Source organism: Brettanomyces bruxellensis, chromosome 6 (genome assembly GCF_011074885.1).
Source record: "Brettanomyces bruxellensis chromosome 6, complete sequence".
In the NCBI taxonomy this organism is placed as follows: Eukaryota; Fungi; Ascomycota; class Pichiomycetes; order Pichiales; family Pichiaceae; genus Brettanomyces; species Brettanomyces bruxellensis.
The window spans coordinates 849,511-876,653 of NC_054687.1; the positions used below are offsets into that span (position 1 = coordinate 849,511).

General features: G+C 49.7%; 7 protein-coding genes across 7 annotated transcripts; 2 read left to right on the forward strand and 5 right to left on the reverse strand.

Annotated features, from left to right (window-relative positions):
* Nucleotides 1–242: 242 nt before the first annotated feature.
* BRETT_003811 (uncharacterized protein) lies at nucleotides 243–1,961 on the forward strand (the record flags this gene model as incomplete). Its single annotated transcript, XM_041282314.1, has 1 exon — nucleotides 243–1,961. The coding sequence occupies one exon, from the start codon at nucleotides 243–245 to the stop codon at nucleotides 1,959–1,961; it is 1,719 nt and encodes a 572-aa protein (XP_041136153.1).
* Nucleotides 1,962–2,521: 560 nt separating this feature from the next.
* Nucleotides 2,522–4,066, reverse strand: BRETT_003812 (uncharacterized protein; the record flags this gene model as incomplete). Its single annotated transcript, XM_041282315.1, has 1 exon — nucleotides 2,522–4,066. One exon carries the CDS (start codon nucleotides 4,064–4,066, stop codon nucleotides 2,522–2,524), a length of 1,545 nt encoding a protein of 514 aa, XP_041136154.1.
* Nucleotides 4,067–5,302: 1,236 nt separating this feature from the next.
* On the reverse strand, nucleotides 5,303–6,901 carry BRETT_003813 (uncharacterized protein; the record flags this gene model as incomplete). The annotated part of the gene is made up of 1 exon (XM_041282316.1): nucleotides 5,303–6,901. One exon carries the CDS (start codon nucleotides 6,899–6,901, stop codon nucleotides 5,303–5,305), a length of 1,599 nt encoding a protein of 532 aa, XP_041136155.1.
* A 1,947-nt stretch (nucleotides 6,902–8,848) lies between these two features.
* On the reverse strand, nucleotides 8,849–15,793 carry BRETT_003814 (uncharacterized protein; the record flags this gene model as incomplete). Its single annotated transcript, XM_041282317.1, has 1 exon — nucleotides 8,849–15,793. One exon carries the CDS (start codon nucleotides 15,791–15,793, stop codon nucleotides 8,849–8,851), a length of 6,945 nt encoding a protein of 2,314 aa, XP_041136156.1.
* A 3,070-nt stretch (nucleotides 15,794–18,863) lies between these two features.
* On the reverse strand, nucleotides 18,864–20,582 carry BRETT_003815 (uncharacterized protein; the record flags this gene model as incomplete). The annotated part of the gene is made up of 1 exon (XM_041282318.1): nucleotides 18,864–20,582. The coding sequence occupies one exon, from the start codon at nucleotides 20,580–20,582 to the stop codon at nucleotides 18,864–18,866; it is 1,719 nt and encodes a 572-aa protein (XP_041136157.1).
* Nucleotides 20,583–21,545: 963 nt separating this feature from the next.
* BRETT_003816 (uncharacterized protein) lies at nucleotides 21,546–23,027 on the forward strand (the record flags this gene model as incomplete). The annotated part of the gene is made up of 1 exon (XM_041282319.1): nucleotides 21,546–23,027. The coding sequence occupies one exon, from the start codon at nucleotides 21,546–21,548 to the stop codon at nucleotides 23,025–23,027; it is 1,482 nt and encodes a 493-aa protein (XP_041136158.1).
* Nucleotides 23,028–23,543: 516 nt separating this feature from the next.
* Nucleotides 23,544–26,236, reverse strand: BRETT_003817 (uncharacterized protein; the record flags this gene model as incomplete). Its single annotated transcript, XM_041282320.1, has 2 exons — nucleotides 23,544–24,230; nucleotides 24,254–26,236. 2 exons carry the CDS (start codon nucleotides 26,234–26,236, stop codon nucleotides 23,544–23,546), a joined length of 2,670 nt encoding a protein of 889 aa, XP_041136159.1.
* Nucleotides 26,237–27,143: the final 907 nt, after the last annotated feature.

Genomic DNA, 27,143 nt, shown 5'->3' on the forward strand with positions numbered 1-27,143 from the left:
GAGTGCACTAAAGTCATATCGACGCGTCGATATATCGATGTGCGTGCCGAGCTGTTTTTCGCGCTTCACAGCGTTTCATCGAGTTTCCATTTTTTCTTTATTTACTTATTTATTCTATTTTTTGTTTACATCTTCAACACATTTTTTGTCCGGCATAACGCCGCAAATAACTTTAAATTCAGCACTTTTTTTTGCACAAAGGACAAAAGCAAGGCGATACAAACATCCTGGCAGCACTTATTATGTCGGCTAGCGAGCAAATATCATATTATACGCGTGATCGATCTCGGTCAGCATCCCCATTCCGACCGAAGCTTAAAACACATCAAAGATGTTCAAGCGTGAAAAATGACAACATCAAGGTGATCGCACGATTCCGGCCGGGAAACTCGGCGAAGTCCGTGATAAGCTACAATGCAGACTTGCAATCAGTGACAATTCGGGCCGATGCCGGACATCAGTCGATTGACTTTATGTATGACAGAGTTTTTCCTGAAAGCAGCAAGCAGCAAGAGATTTTCGACTATTCGGTTCGGGAAACCACAGATGACCTCACAGAGGGTTATAACGGCACGGTACTTTGCTACGGGCAAACGGGAGCGGGCAAATCGTACACGATGATGGGGGAATTGGAGAATCCAGAATGCAGAGGTCTCATTCCACGGATTTTCGAGCGGATTTTTGAGATAATACAGGCCTCACCAAAGACTTTGGAGTACACTGTTGGAGTTTCGTACTTGGAGATCTACAATGAGTACTTGCGGGACTTGCTGGACCCGCAGAACAACAAGCACTTGGCGATACGCGAAAATAACGTTGATGGAGTCTACGTGTCGCATTTAGAGACTTTCTATGTTGCGAATCTCGCAGATGTGTACACAATCCTCCGGCAGGGGTCACAGAACCGGACTACCGGCTCAACTGTGATGAACAGCCAGAGCTCGAGGTCGCACTCGATTTTCCAGATAAAGTTGACATCCAAAGACTTAGATGGTGGTGTAGTGAAGACAGGAAATCTGTTTTTGGTGGATTTGGCCGGCTCGGAGAAGATCGACCGCACTGGGGCTACGGGGCAGCTTTTGGAGGAGGCAAAGAAGATCAACTCGTCACTTTCGGCGCTTGGAAACGTGATCAACAGTCTCACAGACGGCAAATCTCGCCATATCCCATATCGCAACTCCAAACTCACTCGGATACTTCAGGAATCGCTTGGAGGAAACTCCCGGACTACACTCATCATCAACTGTTCTCCGGCAGAGTCCAATTGCCTGGAAACGCTGTCCACACTCCGTTTTGGGTCCCGGGCCAAGCGGATAACGAATTCCGTGCACATAAACAGCGAATTGAGCACGAACGAGTTGAAGAAACGGTACCTGGAGCAGGTGAAAGTGAATGCAGAAAGTGCGAAGCGGATGGAGACGATGTCGAAGCGGATTTCGCTTCTTGAGGAGGAGAACGGTTTGCTCAAGGAGAAAATCAAGAGATACAAGCAGATTCCAGGAGGCAGAGCAGGAAATGAAGGCTCGGCAATTGCAGACAGTGAAGGCACAGACAAGCTTGCCGTTTTGGGCAAGGAGCTCGACAAGTTCGACAATCAGCTGGACGGGATCGGGGAGCAGAACATGAAACTCCGGCGTGAGATCGAGGCGATGCAGAAAGTGAGCAAAATGAAAGATTCACGAATCGCGGAACTTCAGACTCAGCTAGCTGCGAGAGAAGCTTTGGTGAATGTAAACTCTTCTGGGTTCAAAAATCGGTTGGGAAGTCTCAAGGACCGTCTTTCTGCCATACAAAGCTCCATGGACCACCATATGGAGTCAGTAGGTGCACCAATAAGCAATAAAGAGAACGTGAAGGTGGCCAGACATTCTGCTGTTGGAAAACCAAGGGGTGATGGAAAGCCGATTGGACTTAACTTGAGGATAGTGAAGCCGATGCGGGGTCGGCAGGTGGATGAATGAAGATGAATGAATGGATGGGATGGATTGGATGGATGAATGGATGGGATGGATTGGATGGATTGGATAGATGGGATAGATGAAGATTGATGAAGATTGATGAAGATGAATGAAGATGAATGATAATTGCGGATTGGATCAAGATTGATCTAATTCACATATTTAACCACCAAGATGGTCAGTGGATACTTGTCGGATAGTACTTGAGGTGGATTGTTGACTTTATACTTGTAGCAGATGGGTGGTATTCCATGCTTGAGGTTGCATGCTTCACACTTCGCACAAAAGAAGTTTGATGATGCCCCAAGCCTGAGAGGTGGAAATGCTTGATACTTACTTCATTTCGAAGAAGTGGCAAGTGCTCACTTCGTATTTCAAGGAGATGCAAGATGTTACTATAGCTAGTGTTTCATTGAAGTCATAATGCTAGACACTTTGGGCACCCCATAGGCACTTTGTGCGATTCACGTTCTTCATGGATACATCTACACACCCTTTACGTTCTACACCCTCGTCTCATATCATATACTAATACTATTAAAATGCGCGCGCTGAATGATTACTCATCTAAATGCAGACTGACCATTCTTCAGGCTGAGAATAGTCCGCACATCACTCGTAAACCTCAAGCCATTCAACAGAGGAAGTAAGGTCAGCAACTCAACATCTCCTGGATCGTTTATCCAACCTTCAATCATCACTCCGTTATCCTTGTGGTGCGAATAGCTGATTGGCGAATTGTCCACGATGACAATCTTGGAAAGATCCGTGTATCTGGAGCTTGAGTTTGCAGAGTGGCTCGAATGCCGGCGATGAGCTCTGCCGGGATGCGGTGAAGGAGATGGTGTAGGGGTGTCAATAATGCTCTGGTGCACGGGTGTTGGTGATGACACGGAGTCGGAGTCGCGTCGCCCAGTGAGCACACTGAGATCTTTCACGTATCCCTTTCCCTCGACAAAGATGCACGAGTCCCGGTAGAATCTGTGGGAAAACACGGCTGTTTGGCCGGCTTTCTCCGGCGGAGAATTCGATGGTTGCGGAATAGTGTCTGTCTTATCTCTCAATTTGACCTGCTCCTCGAGGTAGTTGATGACTGGGTCTGCATACTCCTTGATCGAGGCGGTGAAGCACACCAAGTTGTACCAGTTGCGGACAATGGAGAGGAACTCGTCGACGTGTGGCCGCTTGTATATGTGGTAAAGGGTGGTTAGGCCTGAGTTGTTGAGGCGGACTTCGACGGAGATTCCCTTGTTTTTCGTCAATATCGACGAGTTGTACCGCGACAAAGAGTGTATCAAGGTCTCATCCAAGTCGAGAACAAGTGTTTTCTTCAGCATTCGCGGCGGGTGGCTGATGTCGAAGTTGAAAAGCAGCCTGGGGAAGATAAACGTCTTTTTGTGGGGCTTTTTGCGGTTCCTGGCTACGGGTGTTCTGATTGGTCCACGGGCGCCGCCAGGGCTGGCCGGTCCCTGGTTCGAACGCGGGCGCGGGCAGTTTGCCGACTCCGTTCTTTTATGAATTGGCACAATTCCCTGTGGTGACTTTACACGGTCATCATCTTTTTCCGCCACTTCAAACTTGATGTCGTCATCTCCAGCATGCAGATTAGAGCCGTCTGGGCCGTTTGCCGCGGGGCAAACTTCGTGCGGGGTACTGGTCCCGGTGGAATTTGTAGAATCTCCCGCTTTGCCACCTGTATCCTCCCCGCGCGATATCTGGATGCGGACTCTATAAAACAAGAGATATATGATGAGCCGGACGGGATACGTAGCAATAAACACGATGTACCGCAACGGCTTGAACACGATGTACTTGGGGAGGAACAAAACAAGCTCAATTATGAATTTTAGTACTGTGTGGACTGGCTTCGAGTCCTCGGGCACACCATCCCGGTAAAACTCGTGATCGAACGTCACTTGCGGGTTAATGCCCATCTGGCTGGATGGGGGTCGCCCCACTATGTCGGCGTCCGAAATCGGAGGCAGCTCTTTTGTATGCAAAGGGAAAGTTGGCGGTAGATCAAGTTTGCCATTGGCCAAAGTATCTGGTAAAGCCGGAGGTGGCTTTTTCTTTATTAGAGACCGGTTAATAGACCTGACTGAATTCATTCGCGTTGCTAATCCATGTAGAGTGTCTTTATCTGTGCTGGACGTGATGTGTGTAATGATTGGATGTGTGTTAATTTGTGCTAGAGTGGGGTAACTTGTGTTAGGGTGTGTTAATTTGGGCCAAGATGTGTTAACCTGTGTTAGGGTACGTTAATTTGTGCTAGGATGTGTTAATTTGTGTTAATTGAACGAGCTGATTGGTGCGCTAGTTGATGGGCTCATTGATGGGCTGATTCAATGAATAGAAAGAACTCAGATAGATATGATTATTCAATATGATCAAATTCCTCTGTGTAGTTGCCTTGTCTAATTCCTCTCGATTGTATACTTAGATGATCAATGGTTGACAAGACTGAATAACAATTGATAAGAAACGCCTGTGTGAATATTTGTGTGCGTACAAATATTCAAGGGTATAAATAATCCAGCACCTGAGGGCTATTCTCTATGTGGTGTAGTGTTGTGCGGTACCCTAGTGCTGTACTTTATGTGAATTCTAAGTGCACTTGTACTCCCTATCGAAACAGTATGGGTCAATTCGACAAGAATTCGATGTAGGTATGTGAGTGGAGAATTAATTTGGAAGTTCTGATTTTTTAATTACGTTTTATTTTGCTTGCCCGTTAGTAGGGGAACGTGGGTAGGTGCGAGGAGAAAAGCAAAAAAAAAAAAAAAAAAAAAAAAAGATAGTGTCCGGTCAAGGTGGGGTATAAAGGAAGATCTGCAGATATAGTGACAGTTGGAAGAAGTAAAACGTGCAAAGTAAATTCAGAGGAGATGCAAGAAGAAATTGCAATAAGTAAGAATCTGGAATAAACTTCTGCGCCCAACCTTTTACTGATTGCCTTTTTTTGACCTTTCATAATTACCGCCGTTGCTTAAATGGCTCGGCTCGTATAATTTTGGCACGCTTTTGCTATTTTTTAGCACCGTTGAGTAGGTGTTGGGGAAATCGGCCCAAAATTTCAACGTTGGCATCTACGGGATGGGCCATAATTCATGTGCAAATGAGGCAGGCGCGTCGATCGACGCGTCAGGATGATTCTTCCAGGACGATATATAGAGACGAGACAGACTTAGTTGGTGATAGTGGTGTATGTGTCCATCAAGAGCCTCGAATAAAGTATCCAGGAAGCAGCAGTCCATAGATATACTACAGTGCATCATGCTACATTGTACCGTTGGTTTAAATTGCGTACGGTAATTGCATCATAGTCGATATAAATTCAGTTAACACTAATCTCTCCTGTAGCTTCCCCTAGATCTGCCAGACGCCCTTCCCCCTCGGCCCCGGCCACCCCGGCTGGCCCTGGAGGATGTCCCGTGGCCAAACGGCCGCCTGGCACGGCGTAGATGTCCCGGTGAGCCGGTTGTAGTGGGCGATGCGTTTCTTTGGGTGGAATTTGCAGAATTTTCGTCGATGTTGGATCCAGAAGCGTCGTTCTGGTCGTTTTTGTTGCTTTTATCGTTTTCCCCGGACTCCAGCACCCGGTATGAGAAGTCAAACCCCTTTGAGACGGACTGCATGGACACGTGGCCGTCTTTGAAGTCTAAAATGAGGTGGCCGCATGCCAAATCGCAGATGTTGAAATGCCACGAGTTCTGGAAGGAAATGTAGTACAAATCGTTGAGCTGGCGTATTATGGCGTTCAACTCTCTCTGCCTGGCTGGTCGGGTGGCGCCGGGGTTGCCGTCGGCATCCGTCGGACCGTCCGAATCGGCAGTGTGGTGTTTTAACTGTAGTGGGATGATTTCCTCGGCGCCTCGGCTGGAAATCGGGATCTTGTCGAAAACCTGGAGTGCCAGCTGGGTGCAATCAATCATCTCGCGGTTGTCCAAGGCGAAAAGAAGCTTCTCGAACTTGGGCTGGACGTTTTTCCAGATCACGGCGAACTTGTGGCGGCATTCGTTAAATTTCATCTTAAAGGACTCGAAGCTCGGGCTGATGGAGAGTTCGTTGTACGAGGAGGAGTAGCGGAAGTGGAGCGAGTTGGAGATGGTGTAGTCCATCTTGAAGAAGATGGCAAGATGCTCAAGCAAAGGCTCTCTTGCCGGAGATTGGTGTGTGACGAAAATCTTGATTGCATCGGCATAAACTTTGGGATCGCGCAACGAGAACTCCATCAACGTCTCGATCAACTTGCCGAACTGCAACACGGTGATCCAGATGTTGCCCGGGTCGCCACTGATGGGCAAAAGCCGTCCGAAACCTTCGATATCCTGCATCTGTCGGCCTTCACCGATGATATCCTCAAAATTCACCGGGGACCCCTGGTGGAAAAGCTTGTGGTACGACAAGGATCCGCCGATTCCCGCCAACAGCAGCCTGTGGCCGCCCGGTAGGTCCACCAGGGACACTGCGGTGTCGTCTATGATGTGAAGATTGGGCACTCTGTAGATCTGATACCTGAACTTGTTGATGACCAAGGAGTCTTCACACATGCCATAAATCGTGTAAACAGGCACCTGGAGCGTCTTATCTCCGCGGATGAAGTCCCCAAGCTCCGAAAGTGAGTGGTTCCGCAGCAATTTTCGCAAGTTCTCGTGCTCGTTGGAAAGATGTTCAACGGCATGTCCGTTGACCTTGGATAGTTTTGATATCTTGAGTATTAGGCTTTCCGGGAGGAGCGGGCAGAACTCCACGATGTGCCGCAAGTACGACTCGTGGATCTCCTCTACACTGTGGCTGTCTAGAAACCCAAAGTTTCCTGTGTGAATGATGATGTCTGCTTTGTATTCTGATGCCAAATCGTTCAATTTCGATATCTCTCCACGAATGTCTGCAACCACGAGAATCCGGCATTCGCCGGCGCTAATGAGCTTAGGCGTACTCATTCTTGTGCTTATTGTGCTTTTTTGTGTATTGCAGGTAGAAAATTTGCCGCTTTTTGCCTGCTGTTTGTGAAGGAAATAGAAAGTAGATACGGTGAATAGTATTTTTTTTTGATTTTCTGCTTTCGCTGATTTCAGCAGGTGACCGGTAATCTCCTGAAAAATTTCCGAAACCAGATACAGCGATATTTCAATGAGGAGTGGATGGTGCTCTAGTGGGATACTGCAGGATTTGGGTATTGTGGGTATTCTTGCCAAACACAAGTATATACAAGAATTTGGTCGTGTATTCTTGGAAAGATGCAAAGGAAATTTCCAATGAGTGTTGATGAGCTTTAACAACTCCCCATCAGTAGTGTATGTAGTCTATATGTATGTGCTATAGAGAATGTGTTATCGGGAATGATTTATCAAGAATGAGTTATCAAAAATATCTTATCATAAATATTTTATCAACTATGTGTAATCTAATGTGTGTAATTTAATATGTGTATAATCACATATATATATACATTATCACATACATTATCACATGCATATTACATGCTTAGCCGGTATTTCCCCAGTGATGTTGAAGTTAACGGGTTGAGATCTCGTTTCAAGGTATTTTGATTACACCTAAAAGACGAAAAAGTAAGGTTTATCTGATATATTATAAGAGAATAAAAAGCGTTGTGCAAATTGCCAGTTAACTATGCTATCACATGTGACTGCTGCTGTCACTAATAAGGGTTTAGGTAGTTTTAAACCTTTAGAGCTCTATACTTGTGAATAGAATTAATTTTAAAAGATACATCAGGCTGAATGAATATAAGCAGCCAAACTATCGAATATGAGAACATTATTGATACTTTCAAAAAAGAGCATTGATCGATGGAAATATTGTTATGTAATAATCTGCATTAAGGCACGGGAGAACAACAATGCATGTGTTGCTAATTGATTTACATCCTTGGCAATGCAAAAACTGCAAAAGAACGATTGGACAGCAGAACAAAAAGCATAGTTTTCTACACTATGAATTTAACATGACATCGATAATTCATTATAGGCATTTAATGTAGAAGCTTATTAGCCATGTGTGAATGAATAGTGAGTTGTTACATTCACAGTAAAGAAACACTGACGTAATCATCAAGCACAATATGCAAGAGAATATCTGTGTTCATTAGTTGATGTCAAAGCATTATTTATAATCACTAGAGTGATAGTTATATTTGGCCTTAAGTTGAATAGTGGGAGGATATGCGGATTTTCAAGTCATAATCATGCACTTAGTAAATATGTGTGAATTCAGAGCTGGAGTTTGGTTGTGTTTACCATATTAGGCTACAGTACTATACCCTCTCCTCCTCTATGCATATTAATTTTCTCGGGGTTGATTCATGAAATATGACTGTTTGATACCACTATTCATGAATGAAGTTTTCGCATCTTGTATTTCCTGCAAATATTTGATGATGGTAATGCTTTAAATTTTGAGAAAGGAAATTTGGTCTTGGAATAAATGGAAGCTTTAAGGGTATTCTTCAAAAGAATGCAAATATAAGAGAAGCAGTAGATGCTTTCAAACAAACATTCAACAAGTGGTTAACGAATAAGAAAATGATGTGAAAGTTGCTGAAATCAAATTGTCTTAGTTGATTAGTGGGCTATTTATGGAGGAGTGAACAGAGATAAGAAGAGAGTATGGAGAGGAGCATACTGTAGATTGGCCGAATGCATCATAAATACCTGAATATGAATATGAATACTTGTATACTTAAACATTAATACTTATGCATACTAGCATACTTGTATACTTGAATATGAATACTTAAACATCAAATGCCTGCATGCCAGCGTATACTTTATGCATACTTGCACACTTAAATTCTTACCCTACAATTATTTCACAAAATACAAATTCAATACAAAAGTTCAATACAAAAGTTCAATACAAAAAAACAGTCACACCTTGGCAGCCAACTCGTCAAGCATCCTGAAGTCGCGCTTCTCGATGGAGCCGTTGCCCGGGAGCCTGGTCTGGCCCATCAAAAATACGTCCACCTCGCGGGCACACTGGCGGCCCTCCTGGATGCCCCAGACGACCAATGACTGGCCGCGGCGGCAGTCACCGGCGGCGAAGGTGTTGGAGGTCGGGGTGAGGCGGTAGGAGCCCTGAATGGCGGTGGCGATGTTGCCGCGGCCCGTGGTAGCGACGTTGAGGTCTCCGACCTCGGGTCCGACGAATCCCATCGAGAGGAGCACGAGCTGGGCGGGGAAGAAGTGGTCGGAGCCCGGGATCTCTGCCATCTGCCAGGCACCGGAGTCCGACCGTTTCCACTCGACGCGCACCGTCTTGATGCCCTTGACGTTTCCGTTTTCATCTCCGACGAATTCCTTCGAGAGGACGCAGTACTGGCGCGGGTCGTGTCCGTAGTGATCGATGACCTCCGTATGGCCGTAGTCGACGCGGAACACGCGGGGCCACTGCGGCCAAGGGTTGTCGCGGGCGCGGGTGCGGGGCGGCTGCGGCAAGAGCTCGAAGTTAGTGACGCTGCGCGCGCCGTGGCGCACTGCGGTTCCCATGCAGTCGTTACCGGTGTCGCCGCCGCCGATGACGATGACGTCTTTGCCGGCGATCTGCGCGGCGATCTTCGCAAGCGGGTCTGCGCTGGATGCGCTGGATGCGCTGGATGCGCTGGATGCGCTGGATGCGCTGGATGCGCTGGATGCGCTGGATGCGCTGGATGCGCTGGATGCGCCAGCACCGCCTTTTGCCGCTGCGCTCGCCAGCACCGCCTGCGTGTTCGGCTTCAAGAGATCCATGGCGTACTCGATGTGCGCCAAGTCGCGGCCGGGGATGCGCAAGTCGCGCGGCACGGTGGAGCCGACAGCGTAGATGACGGCATCAAAATCATGCGCAAGGTCCTCGGCGCTGACGTCGGTGCCGACTGTGCAGCCACAGACGAACTCGACGCCCTCGGCGCGCATGAGGTCCGTGCGGCGCGCAACGATGGCTTTATCGAGCTTCATGTTGGGGATGCCGTACATGAGAAGGCCGCCCGGGCGGTCGGCGCGCTCGTAGACAGTGACGCGGTGTCCGGCCTTGTTGAGCTGGTCGGCGGCGGCGAGACCCGCAGGTCCGGAGCCGACCACGGCAATGGTCTTGCCCGTGCGCAGGGCGGGCGGCTGTGCGCGAATCCAGCCCTCGCGGAAGGCGCGGTCGATTATGCCCGCCTCGATGGATTTTATGCCGACGGGCTCGTTTCCGCTGACATTGACAACGCAAGCTTTTTCACATGGCGCAGGGCACACGCGGCCGGTAAACTCGGGGAAATTGTTGGTCATGAGCAAGCGGTCCAAGGCGTCCTTCCACAGGCCGCGGTAGACCATCTCGTTGAATTTGGGGATGACGTTGGACACGGGGCAGCCGGTGTCGGCCTGGCAGAAGGGGATGCCGCAGTCGATGCAGCGGGCGGTCTGGACCTGGAGCTCGCGGGGCGAGAGGCGGGTGGTGAGTTCTTTCCAGTCGTGGATTCTGGATTTGGCCGGGCGGTATTTTTCGTGTCTGCGGGAGTATCTCATGAAGCCTCCAAGTTTGATGAGGGGGGTGGAGGGAGAGGAAATAGAGGAGGTGGAGGGTGAGATGGAGGAAATAGAATCTTCGATGTCTGTAACATTACCATTGCCAGCATTATCATTTTCAATTTTATTTTCATTTTTATTTTCATTCTCATCTTCATCTTCGTTTTTATCTTCATCTTCATCTCCATCTTCATCATCATCTCCATCTCCATCCTCAAAAGCTTCATTTCCATTTTCGTCTTCCTTCTCATCCCCTTCCCTCTCCTTTCCAACATTCCTTCCCCCACTAAACTCTCCCCCGGTTATGTCCGCAGACGGATCGTCCCGAACGGTGCGGAACAGACTCGAGGCCAGCCGGCGTCGCCGGGCTGCCCGGCGCCGTGCTCGGGCATCGAGCACAGCCTTGTACTCGTGGGGGATGACCTTGACGAACTTGCGGAGGAACCGGTTGAAGTCGTGTAGGATGCGATCTGCGATCTCGGACCCGGTATAGTGCCGGTGGTCCTCGAGCAACCCCCGGAGAAACGCGATTTCCTCGGGGTCCGACAGCCGCTCCAGCGCCACCAATTCGCCGTTCACTTTATCGTCGAAGTCCTGCGCCATGTCCAACACGTAGGCTATGCCGCCCGACATGCCCGCCGCGAAGTTGCGCCCCACTGCGCCCAACACGACCACGCGCCCCCCGGTCATGTACTCGCACCCGTGGTCGCCTGTGCCCTCCACGACCGCCGTGGCGCCCGAGTTGCGCACCGCGAACCGCTCCGCCGCAATCCCGCGGATGAACGCCGTGCCCGCAGTGGCCCCGTAGAGGCAAGTATTGCCCACAATGATGTTTTCCTCCGCTTTGAAGGGCGAATCCTTCGGCGGGTAGATGATTAGCCGCCCGCCCGAAAGCCCCTTGCCCACGTAATCGTTGCAGTCGCCCTGCAACTCCAAGGTGATGCCCGCGGCCAAGAATGCGCCGAACGACTGCCCTGCGGACCCCGTGAGATTCACGTGCACGGTGTCATGCGGCAAGGAGCGCGGGCCGAAGCGCTTCGAACAGCGGTACGAGAGCGTCGTGCCGATGGCGCGGTCCGTGTTCATGGCGTGCGCATCGATGGTCACGGGCAGCCCCTTGTCGAGGGTGATCTCTGCCTCGTCGATCAGCTTGTTGTCCAAGCGCACGTGGAGGCGGTGGTCCTGGCGCTTGACGCAGCGCGTGGCGACGCCCGGGCGGATCTGGTGCGCAGGCGTCAGGATCGGCGCCAAGTCGATGTTCGCGCTCTTCGTCGTGCGCCGGTCCTCGCGCACCGCCAACTTGTCCGCGCGCCCCACCATCTCGTCCACCGTGCGGAACCCGAGCCGCGCCATGATCCCGCGCATCTCGTTCGCAATGTAGTAGAACAGGTTGATCACGTGCTCCGGCGTGCCCTTGAACTGCGCGCGGAGCGCAGGGTCCTGCGTCGCAATCCCCACCGGGCACGTGTTCGTGTGGCACTTGCGGTTGTACACGCACCCCAGCGCAACGAGCGGCAGCGTCGCGAACCCCCACTCCTCGGCGCCAAGAAGGCACGCAATCGCCACATCGCGCCCAGTTTTCAACTGCCCGTCCACCTGCACAGCCACGCGCCCGCGGAGATCGTTCAAAACTAGCGTCTGGTGCGTTTCCGCAAGGCCCAACTCCCAGGGGAGCCCCGCATGCTTGATGCCCGTGAGGCGCGCAGCGCCTGTGCCGCCGTCGTGGCCCGAGATGAGAATGTGGTCCGCCTTTGCTTTTGCCACGCCTGACGCGACAATACCAACTCCGACCTCGGACACGAGTTTCACCGACACGCGCGCGCGCGGGTTCGCGCACTTTAGGTCGTAGATCAACTGCTTCAAGTCCTCGATCGAGTAGATGTCGTGGTGCGGCGGCGGCGAGATGAGCCCGACGCCGGGCGTCGAGTGGCGCGTGCGCGCAATCGAGGCGCTCACCTTGTATCCGGGCAACTCCCCGCCTTCCCCGGGCTTCGCGCCCTGCGCCATCTTGATCTGAATCTCGTCCGCATCGCTCAAATAGTACGATGTCACGCCGAACCGGCCCGACGCCACCTGCTTGATTGCGGAGCGCATCGAGTCGCCCGCAGCGCTGCGCCGCGACCGCGCAACGTCCTCGCCGCCCTCACCTGTGTTCGATTTCCCGCCCAACCGGTTCATCGCAACCGCCAAAGTCGAGTGCGCCTCCATCGATATCGACCCGTACGACATTGCGCCCGTCACAAACCGCCGCACGATCTCCGTCCACGGCTCCACCTGGTCTAGCGGCACCGGCTGCGAGTGCGCATAGTCGAAGTCCAACAGCCCGCGCAACGTGCAGTCGCGCACCGCCGCCTGCTCCTTCTGCGCATACACCTCGTACGCGTGCCGGTTCTTGTTGCGCACCGCGTCCTGCAAGTTCGCAATTGCGCCGGGCACGTTCACGTGCGCCTCCCCGCCGTCACGCCAGTGGTACTCCCCAGATTCCGGCAATCCAGCGCGCTTCACCGTGTACCGCCGCGGGTACCCGCGCTCGTGCATCGTGAACGCGTCCTGCGCAATGTACTCGAAAGTCACACCCTTGATGCGCGACGCCGTCCCCGTGAAGCACCGGTCCACGACGCTGTTGTCCACGCCGAGCGCCTCGAAGATCTGCGCGCCTTTGTAGCTGGCCAACGTCGAGATGCCCATCTTGGACATCACCTTGAGAATGCCGTCGTCGATGGCCGCCTTGTAGTTGTCGAGGACCTGCTGCGAGGAGAGGCGCTGGAGCGCATCAGGCGGGGCGCTGGGTGTTGCACCCCCTGCGCCGTTGCGCAACAACCCCTGCGCATTCAGCGCGCACAGCGCCTCCATTGCCAAGTACGGGTTCACTGCGTCCACGCCGTATCCGATGAGGCAGCAGAAGTGGTGCACCTCGCGCGCCTCCGCCGTCTCCACGATGATTGCCACCTTCGACCGCTGCTTCTGGCGCACCAAGTGGTGGTGCACGGCGCCCGCCGCAACAAGCACAGAGAGTGGCACCCGCGCAGCGCACGTCGCGCGGTCGCTCAACACAATCACCTGGCAGTCGTCCACAATCGCCTGCGTCGCCTCCTCGCAAACTCGGTCGATCGCCTCTGTGTATCCCGTCAAGCCATCAGTAGCAGCAAACGTGATGTCAATGTTGCGCACGTGCCAGTTCGGGTACACATGCGCAATGCGCCGGATGGCGCCGAGCTCTGCGCTCGTCAAGATCGGCGAGCGCAACTTGAGCCGGTTGCACTGCGAGGGCTCCATCGCCAACAGGTTGCCCTGCGGTCCCACATAGCACTCGAGCGACATCACTATGCGCTCGCGGATAGGGTCAATGGGTGGGTTTGTCACCTGCGCAAAGAGTTCCCGGAAATAGTCGTAGACTAGCTGCGGGGCGCTGGAGAGGCACGCCAATGCCGCATCGTTGCCCATCGAGCCGAGCGGCTCGTGCGCGTCCCGCGCCATCGGCGCAAGAATTTTCACCACCTGCTCGAGCGTGTACCCGAAGGCTTTCATGCGGGGGTCTTTCGCGAAACTGAATGGGGAGGGATTGGGGGTGTTTTGGGAAATGTTTTGGGAAATATTTTTTGTGCCCTCAGGATTGGATTTATTGATTTTTGGGGATCCATTCAAATTATGTTCCTTTCCCTCTTTCTCTTTTACCTTTACTTCTTTAACTTCTTCTTTGCCTACTTCCTTTTCCTCCTCTTTTCCCTCCTTCTTTCCATTCTTTTCCTCACTATCTCCATCCTTCTCCTCACCATCCTTACTTGCCAAATCACCAGCAATGGAAGCGGTAGCGATATTGCTGGCATTGCTAGTATTGCCGGTACTCTTCTCCAACTTCTCCTCCAACTCCTCCATTGTCACCATATTCGAAATCGTCCACGCGCGAAAATCATGCTGAGAAGAAATCTGCCGCTTGAGCTCCCTGTCATCCACAATCCGTCCCTTCACAGTGTCAACAAGAAGCATGCGGCCAGGCTGAAGACGCCCCTTCTGGATGATCCGCGAGGACTCCACAGGCACAACACCCACCTCGGAGGCACAGACAATGATGTTGTCGTTGGTCACATAGTAGCGGCAAGGCCGGAGTCCATTCCGGTCCAACTGGGCCCCGCAGAACCGGCCGTCCGCGAACGCAAACAACGCCGGGCCGTCCCAGGGCTCCATGAGGCACGCAGCCCACTCGTAGAACGCCTTGAGCTTCGGGTCCAAGTGCTCGTTGTGCTGCCAGGCCTCTGGAACAAGCACCATGATGGCCTCCGGAAGCGTGAGCACACCGTTGATCACCAAGAGCTCGAGCACGTTGTCCAGAGCTGCCGAGTCGGAGCCACCCTCCTCGATGATCGGGTAGAGCTTGTCGAGCTCCGGGCCAAACAGCTCCGACTTCATCACGCCCTCCCGGGCACGCATCCAGTTCTTGTTGCCCCGGAGCGTGTTGATCTCGCCGTTGTGCGCGAGCCAGCGCAAAGGCTGCGCCCGGTCCCATGAGGGAAACGTGTTCGTGGAAAACCGCGAGTGCACCAACGCAAAGTGGCACTCGTAGTCCGCGTTTGCCAAATCCATGTAGTACGAGTACACCTGCGGAGGCACGAGCTGGCCCTTGTACACGATGTTCTTCGAGCTCAGCGAGCAGATGTAGAACCAGTTGTGCAGGCCGATCGTGTGCGTTGCTCTTTTTCTCAAGATGAAGAGTTTCTTTTCGAATTCCTTCGACGAGAAAGTGCTATCAGCATTTGTATTTGCACTTGCTTCATTTGCTTCTTCTTTCTCTCCCCCCATCACAACTGCCGGCTGGAGGATCCTTGGCTCACGGGATAAAGATGCAGGGCCCAACAACGACGAATCAACAGGCACAGGCCGCCATCCGAGCACCTTCAACCCCTGCGACCGGGCAATCGACTCAAAAGTTGCCTTCGACCGCTCCAAAACCTCCGGGTCCTTCTTGAAAAACAAGTTTCCCACCGCATACTGCCCTACAGCAGGGAGCTCCACCCCGCAGCGGTACTTGAACTCCCGCCGCATGAACTTATCGGGCATCGAGGTCATCACACCGGCCCCGTCTCCATCCCGGGCGTCCGAACCAACTGCTCCCCGGTGCGTCATGTTGCAGAGAAGATACTTGGCCTCGGAGATGATCCGGTGCGACGCCTCTCCCTTTATCTGGCATGCAAAGCCCACTCCGCAACTATCTTTCTCGTATTCGGGCTGGTACAAGCCTTTCTGCACGGGCAGACTCGAGGCCCACGACTTGTTCTCATCCACCTCGTCGTATTTATAAACTGAGTAAGTTTCTGGTTCTTTTTTCATTTGTTTTTACTGAAGATTTGGCTGTTGAATTATTCTGCTGAAGAATTCTGAACTAACTGCTGAATTATCCCGTGGTAACTGCTGAACAACTCTGTGGTAACTGCTGAAATATGCCGTAATACTACTGAATTATTCCGTGGTAACTGCTCAAGCACTCTTTAGTAACTGCTCAAGTATGCTGTACCAAGTACTCTCTACTGCTAAAGTACTCTGTATACTTACAAATGCTGCAAGTATCGCTTCACTTTACCACTGCTATAGCTTGATGCTGCGTCTACACTACTTTTTATTTTCCTTTTTCTCCAAAGTGGCAAACCCACCTATTTAAAGATCCATTCATCAATTTATTACTCCCGTCCAAGCACTCGCATAATTTCCCCTCTGCCTTGCCCAACAGTGCCGCCCAACTTTATTACATTTCTCTCCTCCATTACTGCAGATAACAATGCAATAATTCGCGACTCACTTATCTTCCGTTTTCGCTGCCTTGTTGCATTTGCTCGCGCTTGAATTTTCAGCGAATCGCAGCCATAAATTTTGTAAGCTCGTCATTTTTCTTACCTCATTGCTTCCCACTTTTTATTTTTATTTAATCTATTCCGGTTCCTATCTAAATTCTGAATTTCATCTATGCGGTTTCTTCATTGCATATTCATTTCTTATATCTCACCTTTTATTGCATTTCTCAAATCGTTTCATTTCTCATTTCTTATTACATTTCTCAATTCTCATTTCTTATTACATTTCTCAATTCTCATTTCTTATTACATTTCTCAATTCATCATTTTTCACTTCTTCACTTCTTCATATCTTCACTTCATCTACCTCTTAATTTTATTCCTATACTAATTCTCCTATTTCCTTTTCCCCCTCGTTTAATCTCTTATCTACCCTCGCCGGGATACGCCGCACACTTGCAAAATTCATGTCAACTTTTTTTCCTCTTCCTCTTATCGCGCCCTGCTCCCAGCCAATCATATTTCGCTCCTCCCTGCTGCTATTTTTCTACCAACTGCACAAGTGGGGAAAGCTGGAATTTCCGAATCAGAAACTTGGAAGTCAGCCACATTGAATCATCGAAGCCGTTTTTCATCATCGGAATTGCCTTCGCAAGCCTGTTAGTGCACTCCCTCACACCGTGTGTTATATAATTATTTTCATAAAATGATCGGCGGTCCGATTTTTTAAGTTTTTTGGCACCGGTTTTTAAAATATGTGCTGGTCATAAGTGTCCTTAAATGTGCAATATAAATATTTACATGTTTGCTGATGCACATCTACTGTTTGGCCTTGCAATATTTTATCCCTTACAAAACATTCAGCACATTTAAACTTCACAAACCTGGCTAAATTGCTGGGATCTGAGTGTGTCCAACTGGTAACGATGTGCGCTACACTTAATGCTGCTTAATTTGCAGTATATATATTCAACCCGTAACTTATCTCTTATGAGTTGAAATATGAGCTAAGCTCCTTGCATTCTGAAGATATCCTACAGTTAGAGTTATATATGGCCTATGGGCAAATTCAAAGTACATGGACATAATGATAATATCCTTATCAACAGCTTCATAATCAACAGATCTGACTTTAAGCTTGCTGCAATACCGGTGAAAGGAACTCAGCGGTTTATATTCCGATTAATCATATTCGCTCGTACAAGCAGATGTGCAATTAAATGGTTGGAGATATTTAATATCCATTTACAACAAATGTTCACCTAATGTACCTCAAAGTACTTAAAATTAAATGTCATCCATTCACACAACCTCTTAATGTCTCGATTTCTTAATAACTTCGTATAGATCGTATCGTTCAAGTGAGTTCAATATGTAGTCTTGCATCATTCTTCAATGCAGTCACTCATTTTACAATTAGGAATGTTTGGCCAAGTAGACTACTTGAAAATAACCTATTTCATGTTTATTCATGGTTGTTTCTCACTACTTGATGGTAGATAGTGGCAAAGAAAATACATTTTACTCAAATAACAGTCCAATTAACCTCATACATTAAACTGTAATTTGACCAAGCACCGACTGCTTGCTGATTCAACATATTCAACCGGTATTACAGCATATTAATCACACTAGAATATTAATTGCAAGGATTTGCTCTGATCTAGCTACTTTATCGACACAGACTTTCGTTAATATGCAAATAGTTGACAGCCACCTCAATAAATTAACAGTACTCTATTTGAATCTAGCCACCCACCAATTAACTACGATCTAATTTAAGACCGAATTACATAATACTATCAACTAATTATTGGGTATATTACCGAGTACCATACAAACATAATTTATGTCACGACCAATAAGGAATCAGGTAAATACTTGATAACTAAATAGGGTTGAATCAATAATTTACACTAGTAGCTTCTTCACGATCATAATCATTCTTTATTCCACTTGGATCGACCACCAACCAAGCACTTATTGAATTTCCACAAAAGAGATCTCCGTGTCCACATTGTTACCCCGCAGCTGCCTCTGCACTCAATAATATATTGTAGTTACCGCTAAAGATAATATACTCGACCCATGAATCAGTCAGTGAGGTGTTGTACATCTGAGCAGTAAGACATAAAAGCAAAAACTTATAGTCAATAGAGACTGCTTGCTGAATATAGCATCTGTACAGCTACCAGAATCGTATTTTGTAGTCAACCCTACTCACAGCAGTATGGTTTGCATCTACAGCATTACCTCGATCAATTCAATAATATATTCCACGTCTAAACTTCAACGGCTCCACATCACTTCTCTCTCAATTCAATATCTTCCACACCTACACCCATTACATCAGCACCTCTAATACCACATCTATCATTCAATAGTATATTCCACAAAATTCACGTCTAAACCAAGTTATCAGCCAGAAGTCCGGATAAGTTATAATTGTTTGCGGAAGGACAAATATAATTATTTGCAGAAGGACAGGTCCCCTGCTTAACTTCAGGACAAGCTACTGCAACCAAAGCTACCAACTACAAATCGCTCAAAGCTTACGCAAAAGGTCTCGAACGCTGTTTGCCATGACTGGGTCTTTTCCTTCAGATTTCGCATCACTCCTCCTCCTCCTCCTCATCCTCCTCCTCGCCAAGAACAACATCCCCCTCATCATTGGCATATTTCCGCGCTAGCCGGGACGACCGGCCGGCAGCCCGGGCCTCAGTGCGAGCAGCAGCCTGGACAGCCTTCAAATCCTCCCGGAAGGATTTCCGCACGTACCGGTTGCTGAAGCAGTCCCACATCTTCAAGCCGGGGCTCGAACCACCAACCACAAGGTCGCCAGCCACCTCGATGTCGGGTGCAAAGCTGGCACTGAGCACATTTCCGCAGCCAAGGTCGCGCGAGGTCACCATGGATGGTTTCAGGCCTGTTTTCCACAACTTCACGTGGCGGTCGCCCATAGCTCCGGTCACGAGCATCTCGCCAACGTGCGGGTTGCAGGCGAGAGACGTGATACCGGAATCGTGCGCGTGCAAGCTCCAAATCGGGCTGCCCTCCTTCCGTATGTCGAACATGTACACGTTTCCCTTGTCGGTTCCCGCGTAGAAGTGTGCGCATGCCCCGCCGGCCCGTTTCCAGCAAACGGCCTCCACGTCTTCGCTGCCAGAGCCACCCGTCTTGTACAGCTTGCTCATGCTGCTTGCATCGTCGATCCGGACGTCCGAAACCGCACAAAACGAGTCGTAGCCCCCCGTGAGCACCACAGATCCGTCCTGCTCGGACTCTGTGCCGTACCACTGCACCGCGGACACCTCCTTGCCGTGGTGGAGGCCCCCGATGGACCGTGCAACGCCGCACGTGCCCAAATCCCACAATTTCACCGTTCCGTCCGCAGAACTCGACGCCAACACGTTCCGGAACACCTGGTTGTGCGACAGCGAGAGCACTGCCGCCGTGTGGCGGTCCGGCTGCACTCCCTCGGGCTCCACGTTGCCCTCCTGCTGCCTCTCAAGCTCGTCCTCTTTCAATTCGCCCAATATCACGTCCGGGAACGCCTTGTCCACGCAGTCCAAGTTCCAGATCTCGATCGTCGGGTCCATCGTGCCCACCGCGGCGAAGTTCCCCGTGTTCGAGGCCGCCACCTCGCCTAGCGGCCGGAAACTCATCCATTCCACGCAGAGCGGGAAGTTGGGAAGCATCAAATCGTGATGAATGTACATGCTGCTTCCTCGGACCATTCCCCGGGCCACATCCGGGTCCTGCTTGTCTCCTTCCTCCTCTTTCGACCCGGCGGGGGCCCCGGCACCGTCATCGTATATATACACGTCCAAATACGACACCCCGTCGTCTGTTCTTGTGGCCAAGATCTGGTTATCTGTTGGATACACTTGGAATTCCTGTTTCTCTTCAAGCTCTTCTTCTTTTGAAGGGAGCTCGAGATATTTGTCTTGTTCTTCATTTTCCTCTTCTTCTCTCTCCACTCCATCTTCTCCTTCCTCTCCCTTTCTTTTCTCCTCTCCCCCTTTCTTACCTCTCACTAGCTTAGCCCCTGTATTCGATATTCCTGGAAACATGTCTGCCGTCTCGCCCAAAAAAACGTTGTCCGGCTCCTCGTCATAATGCTCAAAGTCGTACTCCTTCAAATCCTCGTCCACCTCGGCTGTGTCTTTCAACTTGTCCGAGTTCACCTTCCCTGTATCTTTCTTATGCTCACTATCAAGGTGCAAATTGGCCATCTCGTTGATTCTGGCCATCTCCTCGTCATCGAGCACGTATTTCTCCGGAAACTCCGACGCAAACCCTCTCGGGACCCATGCTGTTGCCGATATCATTTTTCCTGCTTTTCCGGGTGCTTAAGTTGGCCTTTCTGTATCTCTTGGACTGTCTTATGTCAACTGTTGATATCTGAAAATTTATCTTTAAAAAAAAAAAAAAAAAACTCGCTGAAAAATTTTTGCTGCCCAATCCGGAACTCTCGAGTGTCCGGTATTTCTTCTTCTGGACGACCTACTTTAAGCAATACACACAGTTGAGTTGTATCTGAAAGTAAAATCCAACGATAAAACTGGGAAAGCTAGTTGCATGTTCTTCAAATAAAATTTGTGCAGATGTTATGCAATTGTGCAACCAACTTCCATGGTCTAATAACATAGGTGTGACATAGACGTAATAGTTCCTACTTGGATCAAGTATGGAGCCAAATACTTTACGAAGTTGGCCTATATAATGAATGCTTTAAGTTCAAAAAAAAGCATGTAAAAGGTGTAAAGATATGAGCAAAACGGGCATTCACATTCATGCCTAAATACCTTTATTCCCTAGTGAGTGAAGCGGGGTAGATTTAGACGCGACTATCGACGATCGCATTATGGTCTGTGCATCTTCCCTTGTAGTACACATATTACTTTATCTACATCATTAATCTGACACCAACTATTTTCATCTAACACATTTCACCTAACACACGTTTTGAAAAAAAAACGTAAAAACACATCTATAGTATTTAGTCAATTCTACATTCTTTTTATCACCTCTTCCTTGTATTATTCACCACTAATATTTTCCAAACACCACAAACTCATCCTTCAACCTCCCCTATACCCATTCATTCAATTCAACCAAGTGTCTCTTCCTTTATCTATCTTCAAACCCACACACTCATTTCACTCTCCCCCATTTATCACCCCACAATCCTCATCCCTGCTACTAACTTTCTTGTGGTATTTCGGCAGCACAGCCTTGTCCGCGAAAGCGAGCATTTCAAAAATTCATTCCTGATTTTCAAGGTGTGCTTTATGGATGTCCAGGTTAAAGCTCATCTTTTCAACAGAGCACAACCAAAGCGTGGCCCGATAGCAATGGCAAACAACAAAGCAACGAAGAACAGCAAGAAAGAGGAAGAGAAATTGCCGAAAAAGTCGATTGCAGACCTTCTCAAGCAGCTAGCTCTAGCAACATCTGCAAGCAGCGAAGATGACACAGAGGAGCAAAAACCAAAGCCAATGAGCGAGTACAAGTTCTGGAAAACACAGCCGGTGACGAAATTCAACGAGGCTGTGTCCGAGGAGGGCCCGATCGACCGCCGAGAGGACGTTTCTAAGGTCCCCAAGGAGTCTTATGCGATTCTTGATCTGTTCGAGTGGTCAGACCTGGATATAGAGGACGATAGTGAGATGAGCGAGCTGTACGAGCTCCTATACGAGCACTATGTGGAGGACCACGACTCGACGTTTCGGTTTGCATATGGGAAGGCGTTTTTCAACTGGGCGTTGAAGACTCCAGGCTGGAAAAAGCAGTGGCATCTTGGAGTTCGTGTCAAGAAGACTAAAAAGCTCGTTGCCTTCATCAGTGCGGTGCCAGCAACGCTCAGAGTGCGTGGCAACACGTTCAAGGCGGTGGAGATCAACTTCCTCTGCGTGCACAAGCAGTTGCGGAACAAACGGCTCGCCCCGTTGCTGATTAAAGAGATTACACGAAGAGTGCACTTGGAAAACGTCTGGCAGGCACTTTACACGTCGGGAACACTGCTCCCATCTCCGATATCGACGTGCCGGTACACCCATCGGCCGCTCAACTGGGAGAAGTTGTGCGATGTTGGGTTTTCTGCACTTCCCCTTGGCAAAACACGGGCCCAAATGGTGGCAAAGTACGCACTTCCGTCGATTACAAAGTGTACTGGCTTGAGAAGGATGGAAGTCCGCGACGTGGATGCTGTGCACAGTCTTTTCACTCAATTCCAAAAGCGGTACCAGCTGACACAGCTATTCACCAAGGAGGAGCTTACACATCTTCTTTTGGGAGATGACGAGGAGCAGAAGAAGCCGGATGGTGAAAAAGTCATCGTCACGTACGTTGTGGAGAACACAGAGAAGAAGATCACCGACTTCTTTTCGTTCTATGTTCTTCCGTTCACCGTTTTGAACAACAGTGTGTACAAGAGCTTGGGTGTGGCGTATCTATACTACTATGCGACAGAAACAGGACTAGACAAGCCTAGATATGACGCTCAGGCAACGAACGAGTTGAAGAAGAGGCTTGAGAACCTTATTTCGGATGCTTTGGTGCTTGCCAAGGGAATTGGAATGGATGTTTTCAATGCCATGACATCTCAGGACAATGTTCTTTTCCTTGAAGACTTGAAGTTTGGTCCTGGAGACGGATTCTTGAACTACTATCTATTCAACTACAAGGCATTTCCTGTGGGTGGTGGTTTTGATTCCCAGACTAGGGAGTACGAACTGGAGAAGAGGAGTGATGTTGGGGTTGTTATGTTGTAGGGATAGGTAGTATGGAGGAGGGGGTATTTGGGAGAGTATTTAGGAGTAACTATATCTTTGACAAATGTATCTAGAAGTAAATGTATGCAAAGTTAATATGGAAGTGTATTTTGAAATAAGTACATTTGGAGAGTGTGGAAGTAATATATCCAAGAACTAAATGAGTGTTGGAAATGCAGAAAATGTTTAAGAGGTGCATGCATATGTTACTGCGTAGGTGCAAATTACAGACAGAAAGTAATCCAGGGGTAAATGGATGTAAACTTAGAGAATATTCCAAGAAGTAGATGTATCTAAGAAGAAATAGGGTTTGGGAATACTAGAGTGTATTTATGTTATATTTAGAGAATATCTAGACCGTATCTAAGCACTTCTAAAGTGTATTTGAAGTATACTTAGGGTATATATAAAGCACATTTAGGGTACGTCTAGAGTATTTAGAATACATCCAAAGTATCTTATCAAAATAAACCATTATTAATACCAAGAATACATGATATATCACCTATATACCCTCTAATCATACTCATTCTGGGAGTTTTCCGTGCGCACTATTTCCACTTCAAGGTCGGAATGCTCCTCAAAGTCACGCTCCAAGTCATGGTACACCTCCTGGTCCTGCACCGAGCCATAAGCAGCATGTCTGTAGACAACATTCTTCCTGTAACGGATGGTGTCTATGTAATCGCCCAGAAAACCAACCAAAGGCCCATCCAGGGGATCCACAAGATATGGATAAACGTAGTTCTGCAAGGCCTCACGCTGCTCCTCGATGGTGCTCGGCTTTCTCCGAATCATGTGCTGGTTCTGCAGCGTGCTCTGCGATAAATTGGCAATATCGGTGTCGTCGAGAGCACAGCCATGGTCAGAAGTTGGGGATGCAGCCTGGGATGCAGACTGGGATACAGACTGGTCAGGATTGTCAACATGGAGAATTCCAGCGGAGTCGTAGTAGCCGTCGGTTAGAACGACGGAGTTACCGCGTTTCTTGGGCTTGGCGGAGCGTATGAAGCTCTCAAAGTCGTCCTCGCTGCCCGGGTCAACGGACAGGCCGTCGGTCTTGATGGCATCGAGTGCAATGTAGTTGAGCAAGGGAAGATAGTTACGCTTGAAGTACATCATGGCGATCAAGGTGGTGGGGAAGAGCGGGATGATCAAACCGGCGGGAACGTAGGACTTCTCCAAGGCCAAGGTGCCGAACATCTGGAGATGCAGGAAGAAGAGACCGAGACAGACACGCTGGAAGACGATGGGCCAGACTTTGCCCGTGCTGTGGTACGGGTGGACCATGGAGTAGACAAGCTGGTACTTGTAGACCCAGTAGCCGACGAAGAAGTAGACGAGGCCGCAGACCATGATGCGGGTGGAGAGCACGGAGTAGATGAGATGATGATGAGGATGAGGATGTGCTGCGGGAGAACGAGGCCGACCTGGAAGATGGTGGGCTTGTAGAAGAGGTCACGGAGTGTGCGAGGTGTCCGGGAGAGCCGGCAGATGACACAGTGCCAAAAATCGAGCAGCAAGTCGCCGAACTGGAGGAGCTGGAGCGGCAGGATGGTGAAGCCGTGAAGCACGATCAAGTCGACGTAAAACAACGAGAGACTCTCGATGGACTTGGCCAACAAGGGGGCGATCTTGGTTGTGTCTGAGAGAAGAGCGCGGTAGCTGGTGAAGGTGCCGAACAAGGTGAAGACCAAGAACATGTTGAAGAAGATGTACATGAAGTTCTTCTTGACGACGGACAACTCCATCTCGCCCTTAGAGGGCATGCCCTGGAGCTGGCAGAGTGAGTAGATGCAGTAGGGGAGGATCGTGTTGATGATCGTGAAGAGATACGTGGGCAGCACACCCGTGACAAGCGTGCGGAGGGTGTCGTGGGCCAGCAAATAGCGGCCGAACTCGGGCCACAGCTTCTTGATGTACTGGACGTTCAAAAGAGACGTGATGTACCGGATTGGGACGATCAAGAGGGCCGAGAACGCCATGCACAGCATCTCGATGACGTTCCTGCGCATGAACACCTGCCGGCTGCTCAACAGGAGGTTGTTCCACGCGATATCGAAGGGGGCTGGGGCTAGGCAAGTCTCTAATTGGGAGGGGTTGGGCGAGAAAAGGGCCTGTGCGGCCATCTGGGCGTCTGTGACGGATTTCATGCTGACAAATGCACAGGGGATGGGCCGGAAGGTGGCACGGTGCTTCAGCCGGCGGATCTGCCCGTCTGTGTGAACGAGCAGCCACGAGAAGTGTCTGATGGCGTCCACCTTGCGGCCCACGAGGCCCAGGGGGCCGAGGCGGAGCAGGGGGCGGCGGGACCCGGTAGCGTCACCAGGCGGCCCCGTAACTCCACCAGGCAGCCCCCGTAGAGCCACCGCGGGGGCCCCGTGAGCTCCGCCGGCGGCCGGCCGGAGCACGTGCACCTCCAGTCCGTAGTACCGGCTGTACAAGGCCTCCAAACGACTCCGCACGGCCTCCCGCCGCACAAACAGCTCCTGGAGCACCGTGTAGTCCCGCGCGAGAAACACAGAGTCCACCCGGCCGACCCCCAACTGCTCGATGTGCGTCTTTAGTGCCGTTTCATCTCTCATCGGGGCAGGCACGTTTGTAATCATGATTGTGCGGTCAGTGAGCGATTTCTGCGACCCGAGGAACCGCTGCCGGGTCCGGATGATGTGCCTGGTCTCGGAAAACATGAAGTAGTAGACCACGAGTGTGAACACGTAGGTGAAAATGGTGCAGAGAAGAAGGTAGCCCGGTGGCTCGAAGTGGTCCCCGGTAGGCCCACCGGGGGCCCCGGTAGCGCTCCCCGGCAGGTCCCGGTCGAAGTGGCCCGTCAGCCAGTACCGCACGGGGCACATGAACGCAATGCCCAGCACGGACAACACCAGCAGGATCTTCACGCACATCCTGAAGAACCGGAGAAACACGTATGCATCCAATCCTGCAACCTGGAGAACCTCCTCGGGAGAAATATCGTAAAGCACCGGGATCCACCCGAAAAGCGTCCCGGGAAGCATCCGGATGTTCTTGTTGCGGTACGGCCGAATCGCGTAGATCACGGGGAACCTTTTCCGCAACACGCAGAACAACAATGAGATCACCAAACCCAATCCTGAGCATATTCCTAGCTGCACTTTGAAAACCGTCTGTGTCTGTGCACGCGGGTCAAAGGGCGGCGGGTCTGCCGCCAAATTATCTGGAAACTCTGTCATATGCTTGCCACTGGCTGCTGGTTCTGTTGTTGCGTAAATTGGCTCTAATTAGTGGCTGTTGGTACAGCTTCAAGGCCAAGTTGCTGTCCCGGGAATGTGTGCGTAGAGAAAATTACTTGGAAAAATATTTGAAAAATATTTACATTCCTGCAGCTGCACAGCCGCCGTCTTCTGAATCGGGAAAAATTCGCGGATAGTGAGCGGCGTGGAGTTGAGGGGGGGGGGGAGGAAAAGGTGAGAACATATAGGGAGTAAAGTAGGAAGTGAAGTGGTAAGTGGTAAGAGGAAGTGAAAAGTGATAAGAAGAAGTGGTAATTATGTAAATAGGTGAGTGGAAAGTGGTATGTAGGAAGTAGGAAGTAGGTAAGGATGTACATACAATGTGTCAGATGCATACACAATTCGTTTGGCAAGAAAATATACAAATACACCACTCGGGAAATCGTTATATTGAGAATATATTCAGCAGGTAAGGTAATTCATCAAGCGTATCAACAATAGTTGCACTCAAACATTTGCCAAGAACTTCAAAACGATTGTGTGAAGCATTCCATCGTAAGTAATAGCATAACGTAAGCCAATCAGAATGAAGTAGTTAAGCACTGAGAAAGAAAGCTATCAATAATTATGAATACTCACAAGAAGCATTCAATCGTCAAAATAATCAGACATTTTACTACAGGGACACCTTCCAAGAGCTCTACTAGTATAAAGCAGTTTAACGCCAAACAGTCCTCCAAACAAATTGTATAGTCTAACATATTTGTCCAAATAGAGCACGAATAACACTTACGTACATCATTGAATTAGTCAGCATTCACGCTCATATCTAGCACTCTATCCAGTCTTCAAACTGCCTCTTCAGAGCAGTAATCCGTGATATGCATAATTCTGATTGGCACTTATA